The 15108-nt window shown below is 39.0% G+C and overlaps 2 protein-coding genes across 3 annotated transcripts; one reads left to right on the top strand and one right to left on the bottom strand.

Annotated features, from left to right (window-relative positions):
• Nucleotides 1-4534: 4534 nt before the first annotated feature.
• On the top strand, nucleotides 4535-6344 carry LOC144709361 (Tetratricopeptide repeat (TPR)-like superfamily protein). Its single transcript, XM_078582903.1, has one exon. It carries the CDS (start codon nucleotides 4612-4614, stop codon nucleotides 6259-6261), a length of 1650 nt encoding a protein of 549 aa, XP_078439029.1. The 5' UTR covers nucleotides 4535-4611; the 3' UTR covers nucleotides 6262-6344.
• Nucleotides 6345-6651: 307 nt separating this feature from the next.
• MYB4R1 (myb domain protein 4r1) lies at nucleotides 6652-14440 on the bottom strand. 2 transcript variants are annotated; one of them, XM_078582901.1, is made up of 16 exons: nucleotides 14108-14440; nucleotides 12977-13385; nucleotides 11820-12019; nucleotides 11585-11740; nucleotides 10664-10978; nucleotides 10407-10565; nucleotides 10182-10331; nucleotides 9640-9825; nucleotides 9488-9529; nucleotides 9111-9329; nucleotides 8964-9029; nucleotides 8451-8642; nucleotides 8302-8367; nucleotides 7601-7808; nucleotides 7380-7516; nucleotides 6652-6920 (listed from the first exon to the last, which is right to left on the bottom strand). In XM_078582901.1, exons 1-14 carry the CDS (start codon nucleotides 14422-14424, stop codon nucleotides 7673-7675), a joined length of 2613 nt encoding a protein of 870 aa, XP_078439027.1. In that variant the 5' UTR covers nucleotides 14425-14440; the 3' UTR covers nucleotides 6652-6920; nucleotides 7380-7516; nucleotides 7601-7672. The 2 variants fall into 2 exon arrangements, with proteins under 2 accessions (XP_078439027.1, XP_078439028.1); XM_078582902.1 differs by lacking the exons at nucleotides 6652-6920; nucleotides 7380-7516 and having other exon boundaries at nucleotides 7669-7808; nucleotides 8446-8642.
• Between the last annotated feature and the right edge of the window lie 668 nt (nucleotides 14441-15108).

Here is a 15108-nt window from a genome sequence, read left to right as displayed (position 1 = left end):
AACTCTTTGGTGTCGTGTGTTCTCCGTCCAATATTCCACGAGAATTCTTCCACCGCCATTGGATTTGCTTTGAGTTTCTTGGAATTTCAACAATTAGTGGATTAGGTCTTTTTGTGAGTTCTCCCGTGAACGCGAAGTTGAAAGTATTGAATTTGGTGCTTTGGCATCATCGCAATGGTTGAAGATAGTACTCCCGCCCTCGAGAGGAAAGGGGCTGCACCACCATTATTTCATCGGTTTTAAGTTTTCGAAACCGATCGTGTGGATTTGTGGTCTTCTTTATCCTGCCTATCCTGAACCATTCCAGCATCCCGCACCCATCGTCGTCCATCTCGTCTCCTTAGTTGCCTGCACCCGTTCCTCTAGTTGTCCTGCATCACTTTATTTATTTCATATTGTAACCTCTAATAGGATTTATACATCATTATTTTTTTTCTTGAATGTTGAGATATGGGATTTATGATGATCTTCTAGGTTTCAGAATTCAGGGGCCAATTCTAGAATACTAGAAATGGATCACAGTCAGTCTGACCATAATCTGAAGAGAATTAGAAATGAAGAATGACCAACTTCAAGCTGAGTTGACACAAAGACTGCGTCATAACAAGCTGATTTAAGTGTGTGATATAATCTTGATCGTCTGATTTTTTTGAGGAAGATCAGACATAATTTTAATATTCCTTCATTATTAAGATATTATATATAGATCTTTCTCTCCTTTATAAATACATATCAAATTAAAAAATCCCTTCTTCCCCCTATCTAACCTAACTCTTATCCACTTTTCTATTCTCTTCTTCCTCTTTTACCTTACTAAAATAATTACTCCAATTAACTAACTCCTTAATCATCCTTCTTCACTATTAGACCCCTTACTCCTAGTGCACATATATTTGAATGAGTTTACATAATAAAAGTTTTATTTAATTTAGGAAAATTAAATTTACAATTACACTAAAATAAACAAGTAATTTTCCTCCATCAAATTCTCAACATAATATTGGTCATGTCAACAAGAAATGTAAGTTCTGGGTAAATTGTTGAGGAGATCGAGGATATTCATATGTATGAGGCAGTTTCTGGGAGCACAACCAAGTACTAACCAACAAAGTGGTCCATCATAATAAAATATTTTACTTTAATTAGGAACCTCACCTACACATAAATTGTTTTGAGAAAAAAAATACACAAATAAGGTTCTCAAGATTCTATCAAACTTGAGCATGAGTGTGTATTAAACTTGGATGAACATGCCTACTATGTAGGGTGTCGCTAACAATATTTATAGGTGTTATATGTTATATGTGATTTTGATAGCAGTCCAATACTGCTACCGATATTGGTATCAACATCAGATTACATAATTGGATAATAATATCGACGGAGCTAAATACCAAAAACTTGATAAAAATATCATTAAGTTGATTATGCCATGGGTATTTATTGATTGCAATAATCGAATGGATAATGAATGTCGGAAAGGAAGTCATATAAGTTATTATATTTTATACAATTAAATTAATCACTAATTTTTTTAATTTTTTAAGTTTAAATTTCAATCAAACCATGACCATTTATGAAATCATCATTACATTAAATAAGTAAAGATAAAGGTTCAAGTTAAAGATAAGCATGAAATATTTTAATATAAGAGTATAATTTAAATTATGAAATTTTCATTATTAATGATCATATTGAAGGAAACTCTGGGAAATATGGGTCAATATAAAAATTGGGAAGGCCCAACATCTTCTAAATATGAAAATAAACCTCATAATAGATAGCCCTTTTACCAATATAATTTACCAATTGTAAATCATTTGATGTAACATATTGAAATGAATTAATAATGTAAATTAGGAATGATAAAATTTTAGGTAAAGATAAATGTAAATATATTATAAAATAAAAACATTAAAACATTTAGTATCACAAGAAGTCACATCTTGAACAGGCATCGTTAGGTTCAATTTTGTACATGAAGGCTAGGTACTATGTAGAACTGTAAACTTATTTGATAATTAAGCATAACAATATTAAAATTTGTTTTTGATATTTACTGTAGGATAATTCACTCAGAATATCTTTAAATTTCAACATTTTCAATAGTCCTTAGATTTTTTTTAAAAGTTTGTCAGATTTATGTGATCGTAATAGAAAAAAACATTTACAATGCAAAATAGTGAACAAGAGGTTCACAAAATTATATTAAATGGGAACCTGAAACCAATAATGAATCATGGATCCTGACTCAGATTGGGCATCTTCTTCCTCTTCTAGCTTCCCACTATCTACCTCGCGATGAGCAAAACGTTTGAAGAAAATATCAATCTTTAAGAGGCACTATCAATACGATAAGAAACTGCTACACACATTGAATTCTTAATGATCTAATAGGAACAACAGTACGGCGTTTTTTAGGTTCTATGGCCTTGTGTTAGGCCCCTAACTAGGCGACATCCCTGCCCAGAGGCCTGCGTACTTATTGGGAGGGTGTGTTCGCATTGTGACTCACGATACTTAATGACTGAGTCCTACTTAGTGCAATGCTGCAGCACACTAAGGGTGGTGACACCCAACCCTAATTTTTCAGGCCATCGCCCCTGCAGTGATAACACACTATGGATGGTGCACTTGCCGTCGACGCTTTGTGCGGCAGATCAGGGTGACCCGTGCATGCTGGAGTGCGTCGACTGGCAAGAGCCCGCGTGCGTGGGCACTAAGCACCGCGCGCGCGCGTGGACATCGCGCGCATCGCGTGAGTGGGGTGCGGGGCAGGAGACATCCCGCCATGATACTAAGGCATTGGCCCACAGTGAGCGTCAAGACAGCTTGTTACGCATGGCGCCCCCCCATGTAGCGTTGGGTGCATGACGCCTAGCTTGAGGTGCCGAGCATGGCGGCACACGAGCAGACTGAGGGAAAGGTGTCAGTGTGGGTGTTGTGGCATGTGTGATCGCCCAAGGCTGGGGTGGCGTGTGTGATTGCCACACCCACGGACGCATGGCGCCCGGCCCGGGGGCATGCATGTAGCAGCGGTACCAGTGGGTGTGCGCGCGGGGCTGCGGGCCTCAAGGCGCAGAGACGCCCCTACCAAAGTGCACAGTGCTTCGTCTTGTTACTTAAGTATCAACCCCGGTCTTCCTCATGCAATGCTTATGACAACTATGTAACCCTTTGATGATATCAATGCAATGACCCTATCCCTCTACAGGGATGCATCCCCACCCTCTCCACTAACCCCTTCTATGTGATCTTAAGCTATAGCAAAAGAATTCCGCTGCAAGAGATCAAGGCTGCTCAATTTTCTGCTCCAAGCACTGAGACCGAAACGCGCCAGATTCGAGCAATTGTGTTAGCTTGGAATTTGAACGCGTGACACCTTGATTGAGATAAACCTACAATGATACTCGCAGAGGCATTTAGAAAATGATGAGTTAATCACTTGTGTATGAATCAAATCTGTGATTTCTCTATTCCTTGAGTGAGGTGGGTTGAGTTGTTCATGTGTCTAGCCTCTAGACATATCCATGTGATCCCCAATGTGTCGAATCTCATTCTCCTAGACGTGCCCTGTTATCATTCCATCATTATTGTTACATTGTCCCGATCACATCGAGAATTGAGAGGGTGAGGTACTGAACAACTCTGGTCTGGGAAATAGTTTGTGATTCTATGTGTCAAAAAGTTTTACTTTCTTAGTTATTAGAGTAGATTCTGAGTATTCATTTCTTAACTGTTTACATATTTAAATTACGGACTTATTATGATTCCATGATTCTGAGAAAATAAAATTGGAATTTTAATCATTTTTTCCTAGATATCTTCTAGACAAATGCATCGACAAATATGTTATAGTATTTTATCAATTTGAGGTACTCCTCTCCTTTTTTCTGCGTGATTTTTTTAAGATATCTTTTTTATAGTGAAGATTATTAGATGTGGAGTTTATCCTGAAATTAAAGTTTATGCAATAAATGATAGCATTCTCGTTTTCTGTAACGATAATGCTATCGGCATCATCAAACCAATATTTTTCAGGGACCAGATAATATTATTAAATAATGTTATTTTCAGATCTCATTGGTAATCAATTTTTTATACAATTAGTGTTATCAATGTTGTTTCCATTTTTCCAATTGGCAGGTACTATTATTTTTATCGGTATTTTTATCATTTTTCCAGTTAGCGGAGAACAAGGATGACGATTACAGATATCAATTGCAGACATCAATAGGCAAAGTCCTACTTAGAACAACCATGGTGTCCAATCTATGGAGATAATATGATTCATAATCACCATACATATTATTATTTTTCACTTTTCCAGTTTCTCTTAAGACAATAATATTTCTCCAACAGCCCAACTGCCTCTAGTCTTGACAAACCCTTGGCATGCTCTTGCTGCACTGATCTTTTCTAAAACCCTTTCTAGTAATTCCATCAGTTTTTGTTCAGTTCTAAAACCCTTCTAAAACCATTTTGAAAAAACGATAAATATCTTCTATCTTTGTTTCTTTCCTGCAACTTTCTCCTTCAATCACCGAAAAGAGAGAAACCCATCATTCCATATACATCAAAGATCACTCATTTCAACATAACCTTCAATCCATGAAGATGGGTTGCCGCCGATTCTTCCATGGTTCAAAGGGTTTCCTCTTTTACCCAAGAGAATCCTTCCTCTCTCCATTACCCCGTTGTTCATCCCACGAAGCTACCGCAGTTCTTGCTTCAACATCTCCCAAGAAAACCACGGCGAGTGACACCTCTTTCTGCATTCAAAATCCATACCCTTTTAGAAATTTCCAGATGGGTTTCTCCAATTCGTCGTGTTCTTCGAAAAATCCGGATTTCTCCGTCGAATCAGCGGACGAGGGATCGATTATCAGGAGCAAACAGATGGCGGAAGACGTCGAAACGGTCTGCAGGATACTAACCAGAGACCCCCATCTTAGTTCATACACTTGCTTTCTTGATCAGTCTGGCGTGAATATCACCTCTGAACTGGTTTCCAACGTCTTGAAAAGACTGAGCAATGCAGGTAAGCTGGCTTTGCATTTCTTCAGATGGGCTGAGAAACAGCCTAATTTCAAGCATTCCTCCGAGTCCTACCATAGTTTGATTGATTCCCTCGGCAAGATCAAGCAGTTCAAGCTGATTTGGGAGATAGTAAATGTTATGAGAGACAGGGGACTTCTTCAAAAAGAAACTTTTGCATTAATCTCAAGGAGATATGTCAGAGCCAAGAACATCAGAGAAGCAACTCTGACCTTTGATCGGATGAGAGACTTTGGTCTTACTGCTGATGTTTCAGATTTTAACTCCTTTCTAGACACACTGAGCAAGTCCAAGAACGTGAAGACTGCCCAGGAAATCTTCTCTGACTTGAAGCATAGATTCTCCATTGACCTCAAAACTTACACAATTCTTCTTGAAGGCTGGGGAAGCGTGCTGAATCTGAAGAAGATGACAGAAGTTTACAAAGAGATGATAAACGATGGATTTGAACCGGATACAGTCACTTATGGGATTTTAATCAAGGGTTTTGCCAGGTGCAGAAAGCTGGATGAAGCTGAAAAGCTTTTCCAGGAGATGATGTCAAGAAAATTGAAGCCAAGTCCTCATATTTACTGCACTTTAATCAATGGGTTAGGCTCTGAGAAGAGGCTATCTGATGCATCAAAGTACTTTGAGATGTTCAAGGCATCTGGGTCTCCTCTTGATGTGCCCACATGCAATGCAATGATTGGATCATACTGCTGGGCCCACAAGTTTGAAGATGCATATAAGATGGTATCAGAGATGAGGGAATTTGGGGTCGGCGCGAATGCCCGGACCTTTGAAGTGATCATCCACCATCTCGTAAAGGCGAAGAGGATCGAAGAGGCGAGGCGGGTTTTTCGGACGATGCAAGAGGAAGCTGGATGTGAACCTGAGCTCAATACTTACACCATTGTTGTGAGAATGTTCTGCTCAGAAGGGAGAATAAATGAGGCTCTTCAAGTGTGGAGAATGATGGCTGGGAAGGGGATAATTCCTTCTATGCACATGTATTCTGTGATTATTTCTGGGTTGCAGAGAATAGGCAGGCTTGAAGATGCATCATTTTACTTCCAGGAAATGATAGAGAGAGGTCTTAGGCCGCCGGCGCGGTTGTATGGGGATCTGAAACAGGCTCTTGTTGATATTGGCAAGGGAGAGTTGGCCATGCAATTGGGAACAAAATTAGAGATGTTGAGAACAACTCCTCTGATGGGATAGGTGATCTGGAATGTGTAGCTAAGTTTTGACCATCTTTAATGCAACCATGCACTTTCTATATTACTTGGTTCTCTTCTTCACAATTCTTCATCCACCATGATCACTGATGAAGATATAAAAGGATAAACTCACTGATGGGATAGGTGATCTAGAATGTAGAGTTTTTACCAGTTTAATGCAACCATGCAGTTTCTGTATCATTTGGTTCTCTCATTTACTGTTCTTGGTCCACCATGATCACTGATGAAGATATAAATTGATGTATTCTCACACTTTTTGGGGCAAATATGTTTTCTTTTATCTCTTGTTTATTATTGTACTAATGTTTTTGGTCTATTGTAGGCGATAACATTCCCAAGTTCTGAGCTTTCGGGTTAACAATAATAAACAAAGCAGAAGGAAAGACTTGTCATATTTTTTAACTTTCGACCCATTTTCAAATACATTTTGAAGATGTTTCTCTCCAAGGTATAAACCAATGAAAGGAAAGAGAAGAAAAGAACAATGAAAAACTTGTGGTTTTCCTTTGACAAAAAGGGAAAAAAAACTTTCATCCACATCTCTTGTTTCTCCGAGCTCCCAGCCAATAAGCTTGTGCCCAGTTCTCCTGTTTCTGATCCAGGCAAAGTCATTTCACTCTTTCCACGCCAACGGCGAGACTGCAACAGGTATTAATCATCATGTTAAGATAGATGATATCATTAAGAACAAGTAAATGATACTGATGCAGAATATGAATAAGAATCAACTAACTCCGTTTTATAGGGAACGGGCCTTAAAGTAAAAGTATTCTTTGACTTTAGATATGAAGTTCTGTCATCTAACTGACTTTAGTTTCTTATCCTAGAATGAGCATCTTGTATTTCATAGAAATCGGGAGTAATATAGTCCTTACGTAAAGGCCAGATTGTCAATTTCAGGCATCAAAATACGTTTAAGGCGTGGATGATTACCATAAGAAATTATAGGATTCACGTTCTTGAAAATCTACAGTCCTCCAAACCCAGAAAACAGATGGACTACATGATTTTTCCTTGGGACAAAAATTTTTAGGCCAGGGATATATAGAGAAAAGTTTGTAATAATTTATATAATTGTATGCAGAAGTTGCTACCAACCTTCAAAGTCATTCAGATATTCTTCTGATGAACAAGTAATTCACTTGATTTCTCTTCATCTTGGTCGTTGCATTTTTTCTGCTGTTTTAACAAATTTATCCTTCCTTCTCCTGGATGAGCATTTTATACGAGGATCACTGCAAATTTAAGCCTTTAGGACATCAGGAAATGGAAGATACATGGCGAGAAATTTCACAGGCGGGGGCTTTAGTTCAATTTACAGTGATAGAGAGCTCAAATCCCGATTGGCAGCTCCTGAACGCCAGTGCCATTTCCTCTTGATGCCCTCTGACTCAGTTACTTGGACCAACCTTTAATCTTTCTTCATCGAGACCATGAATTTCGATTTGATGGCTTCCATTCGCAATGTTCTTCGAGGTTTCTTTTTTGGCTTTCCCCTTTCTAGATGTAACACGTTTGGAAACATCGCTGTGCCAATTTATGAAGTAAAAGGGTTCAGAGTTTATTCTGAATAGAAGAAGACAGAAAGGGTAAGAGATAAGAATCTATAACGAGAGGATGGCCGTAAACCCAACCCCTAAACCCAGAAGTCTAAATTCTTTATACGAAATTATATAAGTAAACCCCAATATATAAACCAATAAAAAACCAAAAACCCTAAAACCAAAAATCCGATCATCAGAACTGTAAACCATAAAATGTAAGGCGTAAATCTTAAATGTCTTAACCCTTGACCCAAAATTCTAAACCTTGAAACCTATTATATACATTTTAAACCCTATAGCCACAACATTAAAATCGCGGAGACTATAAATTTTTAAACCCTAAGACCTGATCGTAAACCGAAGAAAGGTTAAAATATTAGAATCTGTATCTGCGGAAGAATTGAATTGTTTTTCTCCTTTTCTAAACCCTCTGCATGGATTATGAAAAACTAATTGGGCAGAAATATGACCAGTACCTCTGTGCTGTAGTTGAGGTGTCAACGGCCTTCCTTCTCTTGGATGAACATTTTATCGGAGCATCACTGCAGCAGAAGATACAACAGCATCAGGAAATGGCAGATTCGTAGTGCGAAAATTCACAAGCGGGGAGAAAAATTTACTTAACAGTGATAGGGGGGCCAATTCCAAACAAGCAGTTACTGAACGCTCGATACCTTCTGACTCCGTAACTAGGTCCAAACTTTTCTCACCCTCCCTCGAGACCATTTCTTGGTCATGATTTTCAATTTGACGGCTTCCATCGTCAACGTCCTTTTTGGTTCTCCCCTTTCTAGATGTAACTCGTTTAGGAGCATCACTGTGCCAATTTACGGAGTAAAAGGATTCAAAGACTGTTCCGGAATAAAAAAACAGAAAGCAAGCGTAAGAGATAGAATCTGAATCGGGAATATAAAAACCCTGAACCCTGATTTGAAACTCTCAATCAAAGAAACGGCAAGAGCTTAGGGGGATGGATTAACATGATTTTCTCTTATCCCTAACCCTCTGCGCGGTTTAAAATTAGGTAATTACACCAAATGAAAAAAAAAATTTAATTAATTCTTTTTTTAATAATAAAGGATTTGCAGAAAAAAAATTTATTATGAAATAATCATTTAGGTAGAAATATGACGCGTACCTTCCAGCTTTATTCGGCCTTTTGACGACATTCCTTCCCCTGGTTGAGCATTTTATAGGAGCATCACTGCACCACAAGATACAGCAACATCATGAAATTGCAGATTCATCGAGAGTAATTTCACAGGCCGGACTAAGTTTACTTAACAGTAATAGAGGGGCTGATTCCAAGCAAGCTGTTCCTGAACGACGTCGTCTTTTTCTCTTGATGCCCTCTGACTCAGTCACTTGGTCCAAACTTTTCTCGATCTCCCTTGAGACAATTTCTTGCCCATGAATTTCGATTTGATGAATTCCATCGGCAATGTTCATCGAGGTTTCTTTTTTGGTTTTCCTCTTTCTAGATGAAACTCGTTTAGAAACATTGCTGTGATAATTTATGTCATAAAAGGATTCAGAGATAATTCCAGAGTAGGAAAAGAGAGGAACGGAAATATTAAAAATCTGCACCAGGGGGATATCCTCACCCTTAAAACCATAACTTTAAACATTAAACAAAAAAGTGTAAGAGATTATAATCTGTACCTTTGGGATGAATCGACCAGATTTTCTCTTTTTTGGGACTCTCTGCGCAGTTCAAGTATCAGTCATCTCCCCCCAGAAAAATTTAAAACCATGAAATAATCATTGTTTCTAAAAAAAACGAAACAATCATTGTTCAGAAATATGATGATTACCTTTTTCTTTTCGGGGTGTTGGTAATTGGAAGCACATCAGAGGTCGAACTGATGCAGAAGTCACTGGGACCGATCGAAGGCCTCTCAAGTTCTCTATCTACAAAGTTTGTCACAAGAACAGCTTTTTGCACCCTCCAAGCGGCCTGGCGCAAGAATACTTCATCTGGAAATAAAGCTTTCCACCTTCTGCACATCACAAATAAAAAAAAATCCAGAAAAAATTAATGACAATGAAACTGTCTAGAAAAGGGAGAGTACTTGGACATATATAAAAGTGAGATTAAAATGACTATTTAGTTAAAAAGGTCATGCAGTAATAAAAAGGAATAGATCAGGTAAATACGCATAAAATAAACGCAAATAGGTGAACAATTTATTTACATTTGAACAACTGAGTAGAGGAGGAGATGAAGGTTAGCGTTGCAGGTGAAGAAACAAAATGGGTCTGCCATACGTCGAAATGCTACCTCTAACATAATTACACATATAGCCAAAATAAAAAAGTAAGGAACGAAATCTCCCTGAGATCTGGCAGAATATACCTCATGCACTGATTATCAGTACGCGGAGGAACAGAGGAAGCCACCTTTGACCAGCTATACCCGAATGTGGCGATTGCTTCTCTCAATTTGGTATCTTCTTCTTGGGTCCATTCTTCCAACTTTAGCGCTGGATCCAAGCAATTAACCCACCTGTAGATTTTGAGGAGGAAGAAATTTTATAAATATTTCGCAATATTTCGGTGATTGTTTTTGAAATTTTATTACCTTTCTCTGCACTGGACTTGTGTGCGCCCTGGGACAAATTGAGTTATTTTATTCCAATTTTTGGCACCGAAAAGTATGACTGCCACTTTCAGACGCTTGTCTTCGTCAACCGACCATCTGCCTACCTTTCTCCTACTAGGATGGAGGCAGTTTCTCCACCTTGTGTTAAACAAATAAAAAAGTTCTCAATAAGTTTTTCATACTCAGTCAGTTTCTTAATTGGCACTGAAAAACGATAAGATAGAGAGTAAGCGAACCTATTCGAGCACTGCGGGCCTGTTCTTCCTTCTAAATAGGAGGCAATTAGTTGCCAGTTATCTTCACCAAAGACTTCCACAGCTGCACGAAGTCGAGAATCTTCATCTTCTGTCCACTCCTTCCTCAAAATACATGGATTGAGACTTCGTTGATAACGTACCAAGCACTGAAAAGGAGTTCTATGTGTTGCAAGTGAAATTGAAATGTCAATCCAATTGTATATTCCCTTGGTTTGGATAATACGCAAGAGTTTTTTTTCCTCTTGCGTTGTCCATGGACAGTGATTGATTACTGGGTCTTCATGGTTTAGCCACCTGATGAAGAAACTCGGTGAATTATTTTCTATTTGAAAAAGCTGAAATGCTCCAATTTAAAAAAGATTTAATGCGGCATGACTCACAAACGAGGTAAAAACTGATATCATTGAAAGATATGTCCAAATACAACAAATTTTTTTTTTTTAAACAAATAAAAGGCAGTCACCAGACGAGTCGGTAACCACCCGGTCCAAATACAACAGATAAGAACCATTCCTTAAAAATACAAAGCAATATGATATAAACGCTAAAGGAGCTAGACATTATAAACTAACATTTCGAAGTTTTAAATTGTTTCCATTAATTCAAAGTTCTTTCCTAAAATTCTGCCTTCTTACAAATATCACGAACAGTTCTTGTGGGTCGAGTCCCTCTTTAAAGAAAATCTATAATAACTGGAACTTATAAATCAGTTTGATTATTGATCGGATTATAAAAGCCACTCTTTAAATATTTCATCCTTTACTTGGGGATTGAACATCAATCGCAATGATTCTAAAGATTACTCGCAGGGATAATAAACGTTTAGGGGGTTTCTACTCGTATGGCTCAACAAAAAATGAGTATACAGCTGACCGAAAATTAAAATGATTTGTTAAATACCTAGATTCGCACTCCGCACCAGAACGGCCTGGAAGGTACATGGATGCAAGACGGTCCCAGTCAACCATCCGCAAGAAAAATCTAATATCATCTGCGGAAACTCCTAACTTGTTCCGAAAATAATCAATAGGGTTTTCAAGGCCTCCTCCTGGATCACTGAAACACAAAGAAAGAAATCATTATTTCTCAAAACCATTGTTTGATCTAAATTAAGAGGGATAACAGTTTCATTTACTCGGAGATCTCCATTGATGCCAAGAAGGCTCTCTCTTGATACTGCTGTTTGATCCCCTTTGCAAGATTCTCCTTCTCGGCTTTTGACCACTTAGGCTTACTTGAGAAATGAGGAAATCTTGCCAAAACATTCCTAAATGTGGAAACATGACGGTTCTCAGTCGGACCATAACCCAGAGGAAGAGGCCTTCGAAGGATTATCTGCATGTATGAAAACGTTAGAGTCAATTAGAGATGTAAAACGGTTTGAGAGTTTTTTTTTTCTAAAAACTAAAACACTTCAAATTAGGCATTTACTAACATTTAATGTTCAGATATTTCACAATGGGCATCAAATTTTGTACATTTCAGGCTACGAGAAATCCTCATGGGTAAAGGACACCACTAGAATGCATGCGTTAAAGACTTACTTTTAAATTCTTCCTACATCTGTCTCACTAACTCAAATAACTCTTCAAACGTTCATCAAATTTTCAAGGAGATGAAGATTATAAAGCTACAAACCTGAGTTCTAGGTTCAGAAAAAGCGTAACCCAGAGAATGAAAAACAGTTGAGAATATACTAAATAAACTGAACGTATCTGCCTATTAGACTGATACGCACTCGAATAGAACCAATCGAAGATATTAGTCCAAATGTCTTATAATTGAAGTTGATACCACGAGAACAAACAATCCATCAGGGAGAAAACTAATCGAGACATTTACACATCAGAAAGATACTAAACTCCGAAATATTGATCTCATTTGTCGCACAAGCATTCCACTATTGTACAAAAAAAAAGACAAAGAATCTCGATGTTTGTAGAGCATAGCATTCCATAAAAATAAAAGCAGAAAAAATTCAGAAATTGTAAAGTAATTCTCAAAGTGGCACATTATGAATGCTTTTCGTATCCTGAAACAACCAGATATATACATCTAGCAAAAAACCGGTCATTTATTACTTTGATCTCAGAAATCTCCAAGAAGTGAAAACAACGATTAGGTATACAACTACGTTGGAAAGGAGCTCGAGAGCAGAAGCGGGCCACACAATGGCAATAAATTGAAACATCAATAAACATTATGATTCCCTTCCCTTACAATTGAGATAAGAATCCTAGGAAAGAAAATTTCAACACTACCCCAACTAGTAACGGTAATTATGATGAGTACCTTAGATAAAGCTCTCTGTTTGGGCAGGGAAATCAACCTGACGCGTGGATCCTTCCTCTGACATAAAATCCGGCCCATCCTTCTCCTTGGAAGACATTGAAGATCCATGAGGCATTTGGTCCGCTTCTTCAATTCCTTGATGCGTTCAATCTTTGCCTCAATTTCTATAAGCTTAGCCCTGATAAATTTTTGAGAAGACCTATTGATTTTAAGCGCATCCACAAATTTTTGCGCTGAAAATGGAAATCTAGAAGTTTCGGTAGCTGGGAGAGGAGAGCCGTCTGATCTATCATCAGACTGTTGCAAATTTACCGGTTCAGTATGTTTTATACACAAAGTCTCGCCAGTTCCACCTTCGGACAGATTATAAGAAATTTTGTCATCAGGAGTAGCATTTTTTATAGCGTCACTACCTGGAAATAATTTTAAGAATAAGAAAAAAATCAGTATCTTTTTATTCAAAGTAGGTTAGAACCCATAAAAGAAAACAGAAAATTTAGATAATTAAGATACAAGGACAAAACCAATAACACCCAAAACATATCACAACCTAAGTCAAGGCATATAAATTATGAAGGATGAGCCCCGAAGTGGAGAGATCTCAAACAAAGGAGAATGAGCGCATGTCGAAATGTGAAAATAATGTCCAAATCCAACGCTGAATGTAACATACGAACAAGGTTTTCAAACACACACACAATCTGCCGCATGGACTTCTAATAAATAACAGAGTGAAACCCAAAATAAGTAACGGAAGACAGTTCGGTTCACAGTTTCTTAGGTCCAGGGGACGACGACTATGCTGCCTCCTTGCACGAAGTTCCTCCTATTTAGATCTATAATTCACAAAGAAACCACATAACATCAAAACATGAATTTTAATGCGTTTCAGATGCATGAATTGAAGAAATAGAAGATACCCTCCAATTTATAAAGCGAAGAGGGGAAAAAAAAAAGTCCACCCGTGAATGCCAGATTAATAAACTTCCCGGGTCCTATGCATTTTCTTCCATAGACCAAGAAAAAACCCAGCATCACCAACACAAGGAGACGAACAAGCCGAAAGCCTCTAATCAATCTGAACGTCCCGAAGAAGAGAAACGTAATCAAAACAAGAAAAAACAAGGGGACCTGCCTTTTTCATACTGCTTGAACCGCTTCTCGATCGCACGAAGCGTCTCGAAGTCGTCCTCCTCTTCGGAGTCCATTGAGCGCACGGATTGCGACGGCCTGGCGATCAACGGCAAGGGGAAGCGCTGCTGGATGCTCCGCAGGAGATCGAGGTCGTCTTCGCTGTCGGAGGCCTCCCCGACGGAGAGATCGGGGGCGTGGGAGGGGTCTCTGCCGGCGAGCAAGCACGCCCTCTTGAGGGCTTGAAGGTCCTCGTCCAGCGAGTCGTCCTCGACGCCATCGCTGTCCTCCTCCTCCGCAGAAGGCGACGGCGCCATGGCAGCGACAAGAGGAACAGAAGAAGTGAACCGCTCTCAAGAGTATTTATACTGGCAGCTTAATTTAAATATCAAACCGCTATAAGTAAGGCTCCGAACGGATGACGGATGACGGATGACGGATGACGGATGGTGGATGACGGATGGTGGATGATGAATGGTGGATGGTGGATGATGGATGGTGGATGGTGGATGGTGGATGATGGATGGTGGATGATGGATGATGGATGGTGGATGGTGGATGATGGGTGTCTGATGATAAAGTGGGGGTACTCTTGTTGTCATTCGTCTAGGGATGGATGATGGATGATGGCTAATGGACGATGGACGACTGATGATGAAGTGGGGGTATTCTGAACGTCATTCGTCTATGGATGGATGATGGATGATGGATGAAGTGGGAGTACTCTGATTGTCATTCCTCCAGGGAATGTATGAACTGATGGCGCACGCCATTGGAGATCGTCGACGACGTCGTCTGCGCCGCCCGCCACCGTCGTCGAAGATTGTGTGACGAATGCGCAATTATCGTTTCTTGTTTTCATCGTTGTTTCTTTCGTGTTTTATGTTTTCCCGTCGAGTCGTTGTGTTTTCGTCGAGTCGTTGTGTTTCTTTCGTTCCGTACGTCCTTCATCGTCGTCACAGGGGAGTGTACATAGTCTTTGCCTTCCCCCTTGTTCTCTT

The sequence above is a fragment of the Wolffia australiana genome, chromosome 11, assembly GCF_029677425.1.
Source record: "Wolffia australiana isolate 7733 chromosome 11, ASM2967742v1".
Lineage (NCBI taxonomy): Eukaryota > Viridiplantae > Streptophyta > Magnoliopsida > Alismatales > Araceae > Wolffia > Wolffia australiana.
This window is presented reverse-complemented; position numbering and strand designations above follow the sequence as displayed.